This window comes from Myotis daubentonii, chromosome 8, assembly GCF_963259705.1.
Source record: "Myotis daubentonii chromosome 8, mMyoDau2.1, whole genome shotgun sequence".
NCBI lineage: Eukaryota > Metazoa > Chordata > Mammalia > Chiroptera > Vespertilionidae > Myotis > Myotis daubentonii.
In genome coordinates this window covers 49614253-49631784 of record NC_081847.1, presented here as the reverse complement: position 1 = coordinate 49631784, position 17532 = coordinate 49614253, and the positions used below count along the sequence as shown (strand labels likewise).

Here is a 17532-nt window from a genome sequence, read left to right as displayed (position 1 = left end):
CAGTGATTCACTGCTTTTACTTGGGCTATTTATAAACCTTTGAGGAAAGCTCTAGTGCATGCATAAAAATACACTTTTAGCAACACAAAGATGAGCACATTATCTAGATAATATTTTTTTCCTTGCAGTTACATTTTTAAATTGATTTTGGTGTTTAAAATGTAAATTTTTAGCCCAATTAAAGCCCTCTGTTAGTAGAGAAGAAAAATGCTTTCTATATACTATGAAGAGCTACTTTGACGCTATCTAGTGTATGTTGATGTAGAAGGTACCTTATTTTCTTTTTGGTTGAGTCTCTGTTTTAGTTCTTCCATTCCAAATCGCAGTTTCTTTACCTCAGCCGCACTCTGATCGGCTCGGTGGTTGGCAAGAGTCAGCTCTGCTGTTTTCGCCTGGTGTTGGCTGCTGAGTCTATCGTAGGCGTGTTGAAGGTCTAGTAGCTCCTATCAAGAGAAAGCAGGGATCCCATTGTTTATAATTCACTCCCATAAAGTCAGAAGAATAGTAACTTCTTTGGACAAAGGAGAAAAGCATTTCAGGAAGAATTCAGATGAGGCATCTCTTCATCTGTAACTCTATATTTCTGCAATGAAATGTGATGATTAGCATAACCATAAGCGGAAAATGTATTTGCAGGTGGCTGAAGAGGCTAAGAGAATGCAGCTCTTTTTTAAAACTATCTTAATATATTTTTAATTGATTTTTAGAGAGAGAGGGAGAAAAAGATAGAAACATTGATGCGAATGGATCGATTGCCTCCTGCACACCCCCTACTGGGGATGGAGCCCACAACCCAGGCATGTGCCCTGACCGGGAATTCAACCAGAGATCTCTTGGTGCATGGGGTCCACGCTCAATCATTGAGCCACAATGGTTGGGTGAGAATTCAGCTCTTCATGTTCTTGAGTCAATGACTGGTTTCCCAGGTTATGCAAATTTAGGTTTTATGTATGCTTTCCAAAGGAAGAAATCACATCTCTATAAGGGAAGAATAAAATATAAAAAAAACTGCAAGAAGAGTTGTTCATTTGCTAAGTCAGCATATGTATTCAAAATTAGCAGACTATCTGCTTTTAATTAGTTCCCTAAGAAGTAGGATTTGTGCTGCTGCTGTCACTCTATTCCAGACGCCATTCTGAAATGACCTCAGTGTGTCTCAGAGACCTAAGCAAGAGGTTGTCCTGTGAAAACCAGTGAATTTATCAGGAAGTGATTGGGTCTCCAACCTGTCTTATTATATTCAACACCCCACAAGATATTAATCAACAGGTTACATTACTGGGGGTGGAAGGTGGAGGGCAGTAGGGGGGTAAGAAAGATGTAAGGACTTAGTTTAGAAGTAAAGTTTGTAGTCTGCAGTGTGAAAGTGGGTAAAATTCCACTGAGAAGTAAAAAACAATTGAAGTCATAATCCCAGGATTAACAAACCTTAAAGGAATTGGAAGAGAGAAAAGAATCCACAGAAGAGATAAACCAAATAACTTATATGCATAGCCCATGGACATGGACAATAGGGTGATAAAGACTTGGGGGGTGGGTAGGGCCTGGAAGAAGGGGGATAAAGAGGGAGAAGTGGGAAACATCTGTAATACTACCAACAATAAAAAATATATATATAAATAAATAAGATAAAGGGAGGGCTGTACCAGAGACAAGAAAAAAATCAGGGGTATTAGAATGAAATATAACAAGAAATTCAAGAAAATGGAAGATCAGAAATTCAAGAAAGAGGAAATTATTGATAGTATGGAATGTTTAAGGGAATAAAAAGAATAAAAATATATATATTAAATTTAATCCTTAAATCATCATTATCTTCAGCAATACATTCCAGTGGTTGAGCAGTTTCTATAGCAAGCTTATGTCAATATATTTTAACTAGAGGCCCGGTGCACAAAAATTTGTGCACTCGGGGGGGGAGAGGGGGTCCCTCAGCCCGGCCTGTGCCCTCTCGCAGTCTGGGACCCCTCGGGAGATAACAACCTGCTGGCTTAGGCCTGCTCCCGGTGGCAGCCCCTGGTCGGGCTCAGAGCAGGGCCGATTGGGGAGTTGGGGTGCTGCCCTGTCATGCACAGAGCAGGGCCCGTGGGGGGGGGTTGGGGAGCTCCCCCCTAAGGGGGTTTGGGCACTGCCCCCTGTCACGCTGATCCCGGTGCTGGGAAGCATATTACCCTTTTACTATAGGGTAGAGGCCTGGTGCACAGGTGAGGCCGGCTGGTTTGCCCTGAAGGGTGTCCTGGATCAGGGTGGGGGGTCCCCACTGGGGTGCCTGGACAGTCTGGGTGAGGGGTTGAGAGCTGTTTTCAGGCTGGGAGTGACTGAAGTTCCCAACCGCTCCTTTTTTTCTTTTTTATTCTGGGCCATCTTTACCTTGAGGCTTGGCTCCAGCTCTTAGGCCTCCGCAGTTGAAAGTAGGTTTCTGGCCTTTGCTTACAATGTTGCAAATCTGCTGGCTGAAGTCCGGTGGTATTTGTTACAATGTTTCTTAAACTGCCCGCTCAGAGGCCTGCAGCCGCAGGCGGGGAACGTTGGTTTCCTCCAACGATCCTCTGTCACTGAGGCAAGCAAGCCTCATGTTAGTTTCAAGCTGCCTGGCTGCTGGCCGCCATCTTGGCTGACAGTTAATTTGCATATCTCGCTGATTAGCCAATGAAAAGGGTAGCGGTCGTACGCCAATTACCATGTTTCTCTTCTATTAGTGTAGATAGTAGAAAACAACAAACAGTGATGTGAAATGTTTGTGCTTTATTTTAGTGGAGAAAAAAAATCTGAATTAAAGCATAAAAAATATACACTCCTTCAAATTATCTGTCAGTGTGTTAGTCTCTGTAAATCTAAAGATCTAAAGCTATACAGCTGGACAGTAAATATACTTCACAAGCCTTCATAAGTGTATGTGGATATTAATAGTGGGGCTTCATATAACAATAATCATATGCAATGTGTTTGAATACAGATATTTTTGATAGGATAATATTCATTTCTCAAATAGATTGACTCCCTAGTGATGTAAAGGATTGGAGACAGGCTTTCAATTTCATATGTGGCTTATGAATTCATGCATTAGTTTGTGCTCTTGTATGTAAGGATATCGCTTTCCATCTAGAATTAATTTTGTAGCTGATACATCAAGTACTGAGGCTTAAATGATTTTGATTTTGGCAAGCTGACAGAACTAAAACACCATTTTCTTATAACTGAAAGTGACATGAGAGGCTGTTAAAAATAAATCAAGTTTATATGCATCTATTTGAAAAAAAAACAAAATGGCATACAGAGAATTTTAAAGTATTATATGTTATTCCTATAAATTCAGTTTTTTTTCCAATTATAATTCAGGTACTAGTTTAAATATGATTCCGAGATGCTTTCTTGATTGCTCAAATGTAAACAATGATTCACAGTGTTATTTTAAAATTACCTTTCATATGATCTGTTCATTTCTACCTACATATACATTTATTTAAGACTAGAGGCCCAGCACGTGATTGAAATCGCGCGAGGATGCACCCTGCCTCTCACTGTGCGAGGAGGCACCCCGCAGGGGGCCGGGACCCGTGCCTGACTCCCAGCGTCCCCCTGCTCCCGCTGCCTGTGTCTGCTCCGGGCCGCCCAAGCCATCACACCGGCTCAGGCAGGCCCCCCTGCCTCTGTCTCGTCTCTGCTCCTGGCCTCACCTGCGCATGCAACCTCCTCCTGTCTGGTCATGACCCACTGCGGAGTCCTGGCCTAATTTGCATATTACAGGCATGTGGGAGAGCTTTTTAAAAAGTAAAAAAATAAAGCATTAGGTATTGAGAAAAAGGATTGGGGGGGGGGGACAAAGTGATGTTGGCAGACTGGGTTGAAGGTCTTAAAATTCTGGTATAAAGAGATTGAAATCTAATTTTTGTTTTTGGTTTTACAATAAATACAGCTCTAATCTCACAATTCACATTTTGTCATTTCACCCCAGGAGAAATCTTGGCATCCATGTTAGTAAAGATTTTTTTCTACTATAATAAATGTAATAAATAATAGCACCTGTTTCAAAAGCCTGTAGTGCACAGTCAACTATGTACCATGTGTATATATGTATATATTATATGTATATAACATATACATATGTACATACCAGTTTTATACATAGCTAATTTTTACTGTTACTAGAGGCCTGGTGCACGAATTTGTGTGCAATTGGGGTCCAGCTGGCCCACCCCAATGGGGGCCCATCGGGCCAGGCAGGTGGGGAAGGGGCATGGGCAGATGGCTGGCTGGCCCTGCCCCCGATTGGGGTGTTGGAGGCTGATCAGGGGACAGGGCCGGCCAGGGGGAGGGGCTGTGGGTGGTTGGCCAGCCAGTCCCACCTCCGATTGGGGTGTTGGGGGCCAATCAGGGGCCGGGCCAGCTGTGTGGGGGGCCGATCTGGGCCCAGATCAGGCTGGTTGGCTGCTGCAGTGCACGTCATAGCCACCAGTCATTCTGGTCATTCCACCGTTTCAGTCACTGGGCTTTTATACAGAGAGATTACCACAAGAATAAACTATCCTCACTGTGCTCTAATTAATGCCTGCACACAGCCAATGATTGGCAGAACTAAAAAGGACCATATATAGTAAACAGTCAATATTGTTAAGTTCTGTATTGATTAAATATAAGTTCATTCCATGTATGACAAGTTCCAGAGGGCATGTACCATATCAATAGGGAAACAATACATACTCTTTGTCTCCAATCTTTAAAAAGTTTACTAAAGTGGTTTTATAAAACACACTCTAATATACCACAAGATGCTGGTGGTGTGAACCAAACAGTCACAGTTCCTACACTCAGAGATGTAGTTTTAGATGCAAGCAACTGAACAAATAAATAAAAAAGAGTTTAGTGAGTACAAGGATATTGTAATAGGAGCACATTTGAAGGTAACATAAAGCAAACATGAAAGATTTGAGAAGACTTAGAAAGTCACTATCATAAAACTTACCCAACAACTCTACATCAAAAAACAACAAAAACCCTCAAACAAAAACCTCTTTTGATTCTATGCTCAATTCAAGATATAGCCCATACATCTATTCCCCTTCATAGTAAAACTTTCTAAAAGAATTTTCTATAGTTGTTTTACCCAGTTCTCCATTGCACAATTACTTTTTGACTCTATTACTTATTCAAATGATTCCAGAAAAACTGTTCTAGTCAGGTTGCTAATGGTTTCCAGACAGCCAAACATATTGCTCACCTACCATGTCTAAGTTTAACTCTAAATCTAAACAATGTTCTCTATTTAATGAGGAATATATATATATATTACATATATAATATATATATATATATATATGTATCATTGAATACTGAGGTATAGACTTACATAACCAACTATCTACTTGATATCTACATTTGATGCCTAATGGACATTTTAAATGTAACAAGATTTACTGTATTAATAATTCCAATGATATAGGAAACCTAATCACCATCCTTTTTGCTACACACAGAAATGTCATTACAACCTGAGAAAGTAAGGAATAGGACAAACAAATAAGCCCTAATATTTAGGGGTTATGTTTTAATGTTCATGTTAGGTCAGGAGATATGATATTAAGCCCAAGTGAAAAAGCAAGCTACTTCTACCCAACAGAGTATAAACAAATTACTCTCATAAAAAAAGTCAAAAAGACTTGAGCAAGCACTGATACAGAGCAGCTAAAGTAATCACCAAGTGAAACCTTTGTAATACATTAAACAAACAAATTCAAAATGATTCAAGAGCCCAGAGCACATGGGCCCATAGAAAAATCAATCTAAGGAGAAAACTAGCTCAAAAAGAAAGTTTCAAATCTAAGAAGTAATGATTCAATGTGAGGAGTAAACAAACACAATAGAGAAAGTAGCACCTCAAGAATTTGAACCACAGCAATCTGAAAATGATGTAAAATTATCAAATATCATTAAAAGATTAAAGGAATATAAATTATAATAAAAATAAACTGTGAGAAGAGAATATTTGAAGAAGAACCAAGTAGAACTTTTTGAAAAGCCAAATAAAGTGCTAGAAATGAAAAAGTCAATGGATTAAGTAAAAGTTTAGATACTATGGAGGAGGAAACTAATTAAACAACAGGTCAGAATTAGATCGTACAGAATACAGCAAAGAATTGTGAAAAAAAGATGTAGCTATGATAAAGAGTTAAAAGACAGGCACTCCAGTCTAGACTTGCATATCCAACTGTCTACTTGATATACACACTAGAATAATATTTTACAAGCCCACAATGAGCAGCCCTAAACTATAGCCATCACTTTTATTCCTTTGGCCATATTTTAAGAGTATGGTTATAGATATACTATATCTAGCATATATATGTGTGTGCATACACACACACACAAGATTTGAATGGCAAAATTGTAAAGTTTGATCTGCTATAAAATATGTGTGTGGTTGGAGGTGTGGCATATAGTCCTCAGAAAAGAAACAATAAAAAGGGTACACATTCTTTTTTAAGTACAATATATTTTAGATAATTGAATATATACAAAATTGCTGATATACATACTCACAAAAAAGTATCAACATATTCCAACAAACTTTCAAAACAACAAATATCTGAATTATAGGTGGCATTTTGCAGTCACAAGGCAATCAAAGTAGAAATCAATTTTTCAGAAAGCTTTAAAAATTCTTGAAAATTAATGTGAATTAGAGAATCACAATGAAAATTACAAATAAAGGTTCCACATATACACTGTGCGAGATTCAGCTAGATCAATGTTCAGAGGCCAATTTATAGTATTAGATATATTTAGCATATATAAGGAAGACTGAAAATAAATGAGGTAAACTACACATCATGAAACTTGGGACAGTGAAACAGTAGATTTTAAAAGACTGGAAGCACAAAAATGATGAATAATAAACAAAATAATGGAGAAAAAATGTTCCTTTAAAAAATAACAAAGGAGGGTAAAACAGAAGATTGAGTTGAAAAATGACAGGAGGAAAAAGTAATATCAGGAATGGATACAAGTAGAGTAGATATTTATAAATGATTTGAGAACACTATGAAGCACAGTATACCAACATACACTAAGACAAAAGAATTGGAGAAACTTTTAGAAAATATACTTTATCGAAAACTGAAATGAGAAAAATTAGAATGAATGATCATTTAAAAGTTGAACAAAGAAGGCTCAGAAAACATTTGAGGTAGGTTTTACCAAACCTTGGAATAGCTAATCTTGCTCCTGTATAAAGTATTTCAGAGACTACCCAACTATCACAATTCCATTTAAAATAGAGTAAGCTGTGTGAGTGTCCACTGCGGGAACAGAAATTGGCATGACTCAGGAGGGCAGTTTGGCAAAGTCCGTCAAATTTGTCCATCATAGCAGCAGTTCCCAGGCCCAAGTGAAAGGGAATGGAAGAAGCAGGGCTTCTGGGTTAATCTAAAAGGTAACTCTGACCTTCTCCCCAAACTCCCTGACCTCGCTGTCAATACCTTTCTTACTAGAATAGGCATAAGGATAGTGGCTGATAATCATTCATTAATTGTGTGAAAGAAACAATGAATGAGCATAATGGAAGTATTTGGGGCTTTATTCTGTATAATAGGAGACAAATGAGAGGTCCAATCCTTTCCTAAGAAATTGTATGGATCATATAGATGTTGACACATAGTGATGGCTTGTTATTTCTATTTAGTCAGAAAACCAAATCAAGGGGAAAGTTAAAAGAAAAAAAAAAGGATCAAAATATCTTAACTGGCAAAATTAAGGCCTTTAAATCAGTGTTCAAATGTACCTGGAAACACTGAAGAAAAAAAATGTAAGACACTAAGCAGTAAGATTCTATTTGTTTTTACATCCTATTTGTATATGTGTTTATATATGTACATCCTGAGAGTATCTCATAGGTATCCCATGCACAGACATAAATTAACACATATGGCACTGGCTAAATAAAAATAATTTGTCTTTAGGCTCATTTTCTTTTCATAGCAGGCACAAATCACCAATTAAATCTATGAATAATAAAGTTCTACCACAATGATCAATACATTTCATCTGTTATAATACATATCCTGACTCTGTGTGATACCTAAAGATTTCTAAAGAATTGCAAACATGGCTATTAACCCTACAGCTAAACCATAACTATAAGTTACAAATATAATTTAGTATTCATACAATATTCTGTGTCTCCAGAGAACATACAAATAGTAAGTTAAACATTTAATGGCTAGTCACCAAAATTGTAGATGGAATCACAAGTTCTTTTCTATTTCACAGGCGCCCCTGGGGACCAGAGAGTGATGGCTGACTCATTCTCAGTGGGGGATGCATTACTCCTACGCAGTTTTCCTTAGAGCCATGCGCACTTAGCTAAGTAATGCTTTATAACAAAAGTTTCCAGCCTTCCTTCTACCCACACTCAGGGCCCTGTAATTGTACAAAGCTACAAATGTTCAGAGAAAATGCTTTTTGGTTGAAATTGCTTAATTTCATTTGATAAATTAGATCTTTCAAAGTCCTTCATGCAGCCCTTCTGTGAGAAAGCGGTTTTGCATAGAGCAAACTCTTGGGATAAATAAGGCTATTGCTTTTGCTCATAATTCAAACAAGTAAATAATTAAAATGAAATGAACAGACTTGTGTATTGAGTTTACAGACCCAATATCCTAACAGTTCCTACTTCCATTTACATAAGAGAAAGGGCAGAAGGCCCAATAAAGAAGAGAATAAGGAAGTGGTCAGAAATCATAACAATATTGATAAAGAAATGGTAAAAATGATGCTCACATACACTGCTGGGGGAAAATTTAAATTTTCATGACTGTTTAAGGGAGAGAATAATTTACCCAAATATCTCAGCAGTTCTTAAAATCTATCCTATATTTCCCAACAACAAAAAAATTATTCCAGGAAAATACCAAGACATATATGAAAGTATATTTATGTTCAAAAGTATTCATTCTGTATTATTTCTAATAACAATGATAAATATTGAAAATAATCTTATATGGAGGCCCTTATTGAATACATTATAATTAGTCCTTACAGTGCAATCTTACAGGCCTTTAAATCATATGGGAATAATTTTTTATGACACAAAATAAGGAGGCTCATATAATGTGGAAGAAAAATCACACTGCATAATTTGATGTACAAAATGATTCCAGTTATGTATGTATACATCACAGAACACGTGGTAATAATACATACAGGAAATAACGGGGTTTTTTGGTCTGGTTTTATTTAAGGCATCACCACTGAGAATAAAGGATTTTTAGGCTCTCTCATCCTAAAACAAACAGATAAAATGTTGACCAGTGCTGGGGTCCTGCCCCAGCAGGTCCAGGGGTCCCCAAAGGTGTGGACGGAGTCAGCGAAGAAGGAATCACACGGAGACAGTGTTCAGTTGATCAGCAGCCTAGCCAGGATCTCTAGCCAGGATCTCCAGCCAAGTTCTGGTCTGGATCTCCAGAGAGGTTCTGCTTCAGATCTCCAATCTCCAGGAAGAAAAATGAAAGGGTGGGAGGCAGAGAAATCTGGTCCTGCAGTAGTTAGGTGTGTGATAGGGGAATCACACTTTGACAAGGAGGCCTTGGACATGCCTGATAGTTGAGCCCTTGGGGAGTTTTCCTCTTTCCTGAGAAACAGAGGAAGTTACTTGCCCCACATGGAGCTAAATCAAGGGTGCTTCGTAGAACATCCATCACACATGTCACCTGGAGGTGGAGAGAGAGATTGATGCATCACTCACACCAGCAAAAGTAGAAGCATCCTGTTGCCACAGAGCAGGGGATGATGATTCACTGGCAATGACGGGGCTTTCTGTAAAAGTGGAATAAGCAGGATAACTGGGGTGACTGAGTTGTAAGTGGGCCCTGCAGAGAGGAGCTGAACTTCTCCATTAATAAAATACCCCATCCTGAAGGACCCGTTGGATGGCGGGGAGACAATATCAAGAGAGGAGCCCTCTATGGAAGGGCTGGGGAAGAACTCAGGGAGGACAGGTTAGAGGCAGACAAATGGCACCTGAGCATCCAATGACCAGGAGCACCCATGACCTGCACAATACCAGTGCCTCAGGCTGTTCCGCTCTTTCCCCTTCCAGCCATCTACTCCAGCCCTGGAGAACTAAGAGGCAGCCTAGAAAGTGGGGAGATGGAGTTGAGTTCAAGGTGGGAAAGTGAAGAAGCAGACACCGGCATTCCCAATGCAGGCTCCCCACCCTGAGGCCAAAGTACAGAGGCTCTGAGATTTGAACCAAATGAGACTGAAACTCCTTACTGATGGGCTGGATTTCCTAACCACTAACCTCACAGACCTTTCATTACCATCAGATAGGAATGCAAACGAGCTCAGCCATTCCTAGATTTTAGCTTTGAATGAAGGACAGAACTTATCCATGGATGTCAGTACAGTAGGTCCTCGGGTTACATCGGAGATCCGTTCCTACGGCGACGTAATGCGTTTTCGCTGTAAGTTGGAATCCACCTCCATAAGCACCTACGTCACTCACATGGAGCACATACAGAGCAGTAATGAAGTGAAACTAAAAAAAAAATTAAAAGATAACAATTTCTGACCTTTACTTGTGGTAAATAAATAATAAAAAAACATAAAGCACAAACGTACATACGTCGATATGATGGAACTTTTTTTTAAATAAATACTGTAAATGGGATATGGTGACATAACCATGAAACAACATATTTTGAGTCTGACGTAACCCGAGGACTGTCTGTATTTCAAAGAGGGTTGGTAATAGCAAATGATTCATAAATATAGAGAAGTATAAAAACTGAAAAGTGTAGGTTGCCTATGACACATAGGTGCTCATTAGTGAATTGTTACATAATACTTTTAGAGGAATGGAATAAGACAGAATATGGATTTCCAAGAATTAAATAGTGTCAAAGAAGGAAAAGAGAATACAGATCATAAAAGTCACAGATGGGCATGAGAGGAAGTGACAAACAATGCCTGACCAAGGAGAGAGAGGGGATTAAAATGGCTTTATGTTCAGGTTATATGGCATATCTTAAATACACAGCCTCTTAAAATACTTTATCAATTCAGATATACTGTCAATAGACTCAACATTTATAATTTGTATACTGAGCTTTGAAGAAACATATTTATTCCATAATTTTAATGGAATTCTGGCCATAATTTCTTAAAATAATGCAGTAGTCTCACTGATTTAGTTTTTGGCGAAAAAATATTTAAACCCAAGCAAAAGGGAGACACCTTACTTTTCACATTAAGTATGTGGTTTCTAGATGCTTATAGACCATTAGTTCTCAACCTTCCCAATGCCGCAACCCTTTAATACAGTTCCTCATGTTGTGGTGACCCCCAATTTCATTGTTATAAATTGAGCATAATTAAAGCATAGTGACTAATCACAAAAACAATATGTAATTATATATGTTTTCCAATGGTCTTAGGCGACCCTATGAAAGGGTCATTCGACCCTCAAAGGGGTCGCGACCCACAGGTTGAGAACCGCTGTTATAGACTATACCCCACAGTGAAAAATACTTGACACACACACACACACACACACACACACACACACACACACTCCAGAAAGAGATTATATGTATCATGATACCTAACTTACTATCAACATCTATGCCAGTGGTTCTCAACCTTGGCTGCACATTAGAATCACCTGGGAATCTTTTTAAAATCCTGATTTCTGGGCCTCATTCTCCGGAAATTCTGTTTCTTTCTTATGGGGTGGGGCCACAACATTTGTAACAAAGAAACAGAATTTCCGGAGGATAAGGCCCAGAAATCAGGATTTTAAAAAGATTCCCAGGTGATTCTAATGTGCAGCCAAGGTTGAGAACCACTGATCTATGCCTTATGTAACATCATTTTTAAACAAGTGAAATTATTGCGATTATTTCAGTCTGCATGAGCCAAAGTGTTACCCACTAAATGCCTCATACAGTCTAATATAATGGCAAGAAAAAATTTCTTCCAGTGTGGAAACTGCATATTTTCACCAAAAGCACAAATGCACTGACAGATACAAGAAGAGGATGATGATAAATGCAATTCTGTTAAACTGGGAGGCAATCTCCTTCCTTTCCATGGAGATATTTCTTGAAATTGCTATAAAATCAATATCATTTGGAATGTATTTCATTATTTTGGAGTTATTCTCCAGAATAATTTTTTCATTACTTAAAAACATACAGCTGTAATCATTCCCCTGTCAGTAAATTGCACAATATCAGCCTCATACCATCTAAAATTCAGGTGGATAATTATATAACATTTTATTAAATTTATGGGCAACCTAAATAAATTTACTTCAGTGGAAACGCTTCCTCTGGGTTTATTCAGCAACAATAAATGTTAACTTCTGGTAAACACTTTGTAATGTGCATTTTGGTTAGTACCACCATAAATAAAATCATTTTTTAGAATTTTTACTTCAAAGTAGACTTGCAGAGGAAAAGCTGAAAAAATCGAATTTATCTATTACTTAAGAGAAAGCCACTTCAGCAAATATATCCCACATAATTTCTTAAATTTTAGATGAGAAATGGTAACTATGAAATAAACACAGAACAAGAAAATTACTAGGTCCACCACAAAATAAAGACACATGACCACCTCTTTCCCTCCATTTCCTTATTCTTAAAAATGATGGGTTAATTAGAAGCTCCTTAAGATTGTTATAAGGTACCCTAATGGGTTTGGCTCAGTGGATAGAGAATCGGCCTGCGGACTCAAGGGTCCCAGGTTCGATTCCGGGCAAGGGCATGTACCTTGGTTGCGGGCAATCCCCAGTAGGGAGTGTGCAGGAGGCAGCTGATCGATGTTTCTCTCATTGATGTTTCTAACTCTATCCCTCTCCCTTCCTCTCTGTAAAAAAAAAAAAAATCAATAAAATATATGTTTTAATAAAAGATTGTTATAAGGCATGGGCAGCCTTTCTATTTGAGGCCCTATAAACAAGTTATTGAGGATACTGCAAATAATACATTTTGGATTCTAGTCAAAGGCTATAACTTTAAACCTTTTTGCTTACTTTGATCATTCTCTCTATGACTTAGTAGGTAATTAACTAGATCGGACAACTGTTTTAGGAACCATTCAGGCTCCTCCCTCTCTAGGGCAATGCAAAAAGAGATTGCCCCAAGTTCATGGAGAAATAAATGCTTTATTCCACATAAAAATATCACACCCATACTCAATACTTGTCTCAAATTGATTTAAAAATTAATGTTAAGGCATTTTCAGACTATGGTTACATCAGACTGCAATTTTGTCCTGACATGTCCATTATATATCCAATAGAGGCCCAGTACACAAAAATTCGTGCACTCAGGAGGGGGAGGTCCCTCAGCCTAGCTTGCACCCTCTCACAGTCTGGGACCCCTTGGGGAATGTCCACCTGCCAGCTTAGGCCCACTCCCCAGGGGATCAGCCTGTGAGCCCTCAGGGGATGTCCGACTAACAGCTTAGGCCCACTACCTGCAGGGAGAGGGCCTAAGTCTTTAGTCGGACATCCTTAGTGCTGCCACAGAGGCAAGAGAGGCTCCCGCCACCGCTGCTGTGCTGGCCAGACATGAGCCAGCTTCTGGCTGAGTGGTACCCCTTGTGAAAGCGCACTGACCACCAAGGGGAAGCTCCTGCATTGAGTGTCTGCCCCCTGGTGGTCTCTGTGCATCATAGCAACTGGTCATTCCACTGTTAGGGTCAATTTGCATATTACCCTTTTATTATATAGGATTCTCCATTCCCATAAAAATACTGTATCTTGTACATTGTAAGACAGTCACTGGTCCATGCAGCTTCCATTGGGAATTATTATTGTAATAATATACAGAAACACAATTACTGAAGCATAATTCCAATCCCAGAATATCACAATTTTCATGAACATGGTGTATGATTACACAGTACAATCTGAAATGGAAATCTTTATTCTCACAGTTAAATTAATCTTGAGAAACCATGTTGAAATATAATTTAACAACTATTTTACTTTCAGAGCTCCTAGGTTGAGCTAAACAACAGCTCATCAAATCAGAACCAGGACACCCAAAATGTAATTTTTCCATGCTTCAAACAATCAGAAATATCTGGTTTTTATCAATTATATGAACAATAGATAAATTCTCCTAAAGAACTTAGCTATACACAATCTGTAATTTATAGATTGAGATAACAGAAAGTTATTTTAAATTACATTAAAATGAAGGTGTAAGATCAGTTTATGTTTATATATATTTGTGTGTGTGTGTGTGTGTGTGTGTAAATCAAGTATAAGGCTGTAGATGCAGTTATGAACATGGATATGTGTTGCTAAGTAGAACATAAGGCTCCATGCCACAAGTCCTTGAGTATGTGCATAAGAACATGAGACACACTGCGAGCCTAAAGAACGGGATTACCAATGGTTTTGTCCAAATGGTAGAGCTGCAGGTGAGCTTTAGTCCCACTTCAATATATTCTGATTTTTCTTTTGCTATGATTTTGGAAAATTAAAAATAAGAAAGCTATAGAAAAGCTAAAAGGGCTTAGCAGCAAAAGATATTTAAACACAGCTAAGCCACTAAACCAAAAATTCAAAGAAATGTATTGGAAAAGTACAAAATAGGAAAATGAATATGCATAATGTATGTTAGAGAAGCTGAAAAAAAAGGGATCATTGTAGAGAAGTCTGTCTTTCAAAATGTGTGCAAGGTCAATTGTTCTGATGTACTAGATCACAAATCATAGTGGTATCAGCAGCAACAAGCCACAATTACATCAACATTTAAAAGCACGCGATCATAGGAACAAAATGTGTGGGTTATGCTCTCCTGGGAATAAGCAAGGACAAATTGCTTTACTAGTGTTCTACAAAAGATTTTCCACAACCTTTGTGAGGGGTACCTCGAGTTACATTGCCACAGCATGCTTCAGTAAGCAACACCATTAAAAACAGTTTCCATCCATCTTCTACTGAAAATCAACAAACTATAAAATACTCTGCTGACCAGCAAAACGAAGTCAGGTGAGATAAACTAGGCAGCTGACTTTTCCATGAGTATTAGTTAATGGGGGGAATTTAAATTGTCTATAAGAAATTATTTGTTCTACATCACAGATGTGGGCAGATAAATGAAGATTGCTTTTAAAATTTTTGCTTTGCTCATGATAAGCTTTGTGACTCTGGACAATTTTCTAATCTTGCTAGTATTCACATTTTCCGTCTGTGATATGTGATACTAATCCTGATCTCTTGGTTGTGTTTAATATCAGATGGATAGATCAATGGCTGGTGCTCAGTACACTGTTGGATGAAAGGCAACTTTCATTGCTGTGCACAATTCAAAACATCTATCTGTTTTGTTCATGTGGTGTTTTTTTTTTTTTAATGAATCCATATCATGGTTTTACAAAAAAGAAAAAAAAATTCCCCCCAAATTATAATTGAGATAACCATACAGTGAGCAGGAAAATGTGCTCTGACAGTATAGAAATAGTCTAGAGCCAAGGAAAATGCCAAATGAGGCATTCAATAAAAGTTTGAGACAGGACAACAAAATGATTTGCACAAAGATACAGATAATATCTGCCCACCAATACAACATTAAAGATAGTCAATTAAAATCAACTTGATAATATATATTTTGATTCTATTAGAAACTTTGTATATCAATAAGTACGGACCCTTAACATTGAAATACTAGTGACTTTTATATTATTTGGTACAAAAAAAAAGCTGTCCCCATAAAAATCAAGATATTTCCAATGGAAATTGAAATTACTTTCTGGCTTTTAAATTTTATGTCTACTGAATCATTTCATGCCTACATAGTTCACTCCATTATGACTGTGTCGTTATTTTAACAAATAGTAAGAAACCTTTTTCAGACTGAGCTGGCAAGTTTAGGGGTCTGTTTTATGGCAAGAGGCATGATTAATGGCATTATCCTTGCCTTAAGTAGCCCACACACCATTGGGAGAGAAGAAAATTTACAAATGTTTAATGTCCAATATAGTTAAAATCAAGACACATTACACAAAGGAAACATAAAATTTGTCCTTCCATGAATCATTCTATTGGGTATAAAACTGTTGTGTTTGTTATACTGGATTCTGATGAAGTTGGACAGTTCATATTTTTCACTTACCTTATAATATTATACATTGTATTTTAATTTTTTTTTGCATATAATCCATGATTTCTCAGAAATAGTCATGCTTTTTACTGAGTAGTCAACAAGTATGTCAATACTAAGCATCTAAATTAAAACTAATTGAAATATCAAATAGGTTTCTCTTCACTGTGAAGCACTATAATTACCAAGGAGTTTTGCCACCTCATGAATCAGTACAAGAAACAAAAAGGGAAGAGGGAGAGAAAGAGATGAGAGAGAGAGGAGAGGGAGGGAGGGAGGGGGAGAGAGAGAGAGAGAGAGAGAGAGAGAGAGAGAGAGAGAGAGAGAGAGAGAAACAGTATAAGCAGGAACTGGCAACATTGGAGTTAACAGACATTTTAAAATTTTGTTTTCTCAAACCTTGATCATTATACAGAAATATGTTTGGAAACAATGAATTTAGATTAAGCTTTCACCACGTACTCTAACTCTTGGTCCTATCTTTGATAAATAAGATAAGTTATAATTTAATTAATAAACTAAATATGCTATGATTTGTTGAATAAATTTTTAATTATCTGACTAAAAATAAAAATGATGTTTTAAATATCTGAGCTCTATGTCTCTTAATTGTATTGTTTCTATTAAAAATACATAGATTACATATGTAAATACAATCAATACTAAGTGGGAGGTACTAGTGTTATGATTTGATGCAGAAAAGTACAGCAGCTATTTCCTACCACTAAGTTTCAGACTTTATTTGTTAAATATAATATGATTATAATACTCTGGTCAGAAGGGTTGGCTTTCTAAGTAGTTGATCTAACCTGGATAAATCTTCAATCCCTTGAAAATAAGGTTCAGTCGGGGAAAATATACTGACCTCTAGGGTGAATTTACTTCCACTGAACTCAGTCACCTGCACTTTCTAATGTCTAAAGCACTTGTAAAGGCAAAGCAATTCCACAATTTAAAATATAATATAATCAAGTTGCATCTGTACTTTGGTTTCAGCCTTCTAGTTTTCTGTAATATGTCATACAGATAGATATATTTATCATTGTAAAGGTCAAAGCATATCCTGCTTTATATACTGGCTTACCTACAAAGCTGTTTTACAAATGCCTAAATGAAAACATTTAAGCTTTCTTCAAGTTTATAAAAACAAATAAAATTCTTATGTAATGAGAAATGTGATTACTCCTACAGATAATTTATTAGCTTGTACATCACAAACTTCTTTTTTGAAATTTTCTAGAGCAAAATTTGATTATGTATATAAGCAAAGAGTAAGTAAGCATTGCATGTATTAGACCAGGGGTGGGCAAACTTTTTGACTCGAGGGCCACAGTGGGTTCTTAAACTGGACAGGAGGGCCGGAACAAAAGCATGGATGGAGTGTTTGTGTGAACTAATATAAATTCAAAGTAAA

General features: G+C 37.4%; 1 protein-coding gene across 11 annotated transcripts in view; it reads right to left on the bottom strand.

The window, feature by feature from the left end:
* CCDC102B (coiled-coil domain containing 102B) overlaps positions 1-17532 on the bottom strand; it is a 150760-nt gene that overhangs the window by 41703 nt on the left and 91525 nt on the right. For 8 of the 11 annotated variants that reach the window (XR_009454112.1, XR_009454113.1, XR_009454116.1 and 5 more), the window contains one exon: positions 273-443. Coding sequence is in view for 5 of the 11 variants with exons in the window: in XM_059706345.1 (XP_059562328.1) it covers positions 273-443 (171 nt within the window). In the remaining 6 variants the exon portion in view is untranslated. The remainder of the gene's footprint in view (positions 1-272; positions 444-17532) is intronic. The other 3 variants (XR_009454115.1, XR_009454117.1, XM_059706346.1) reach the window with 1 other exon arrangement.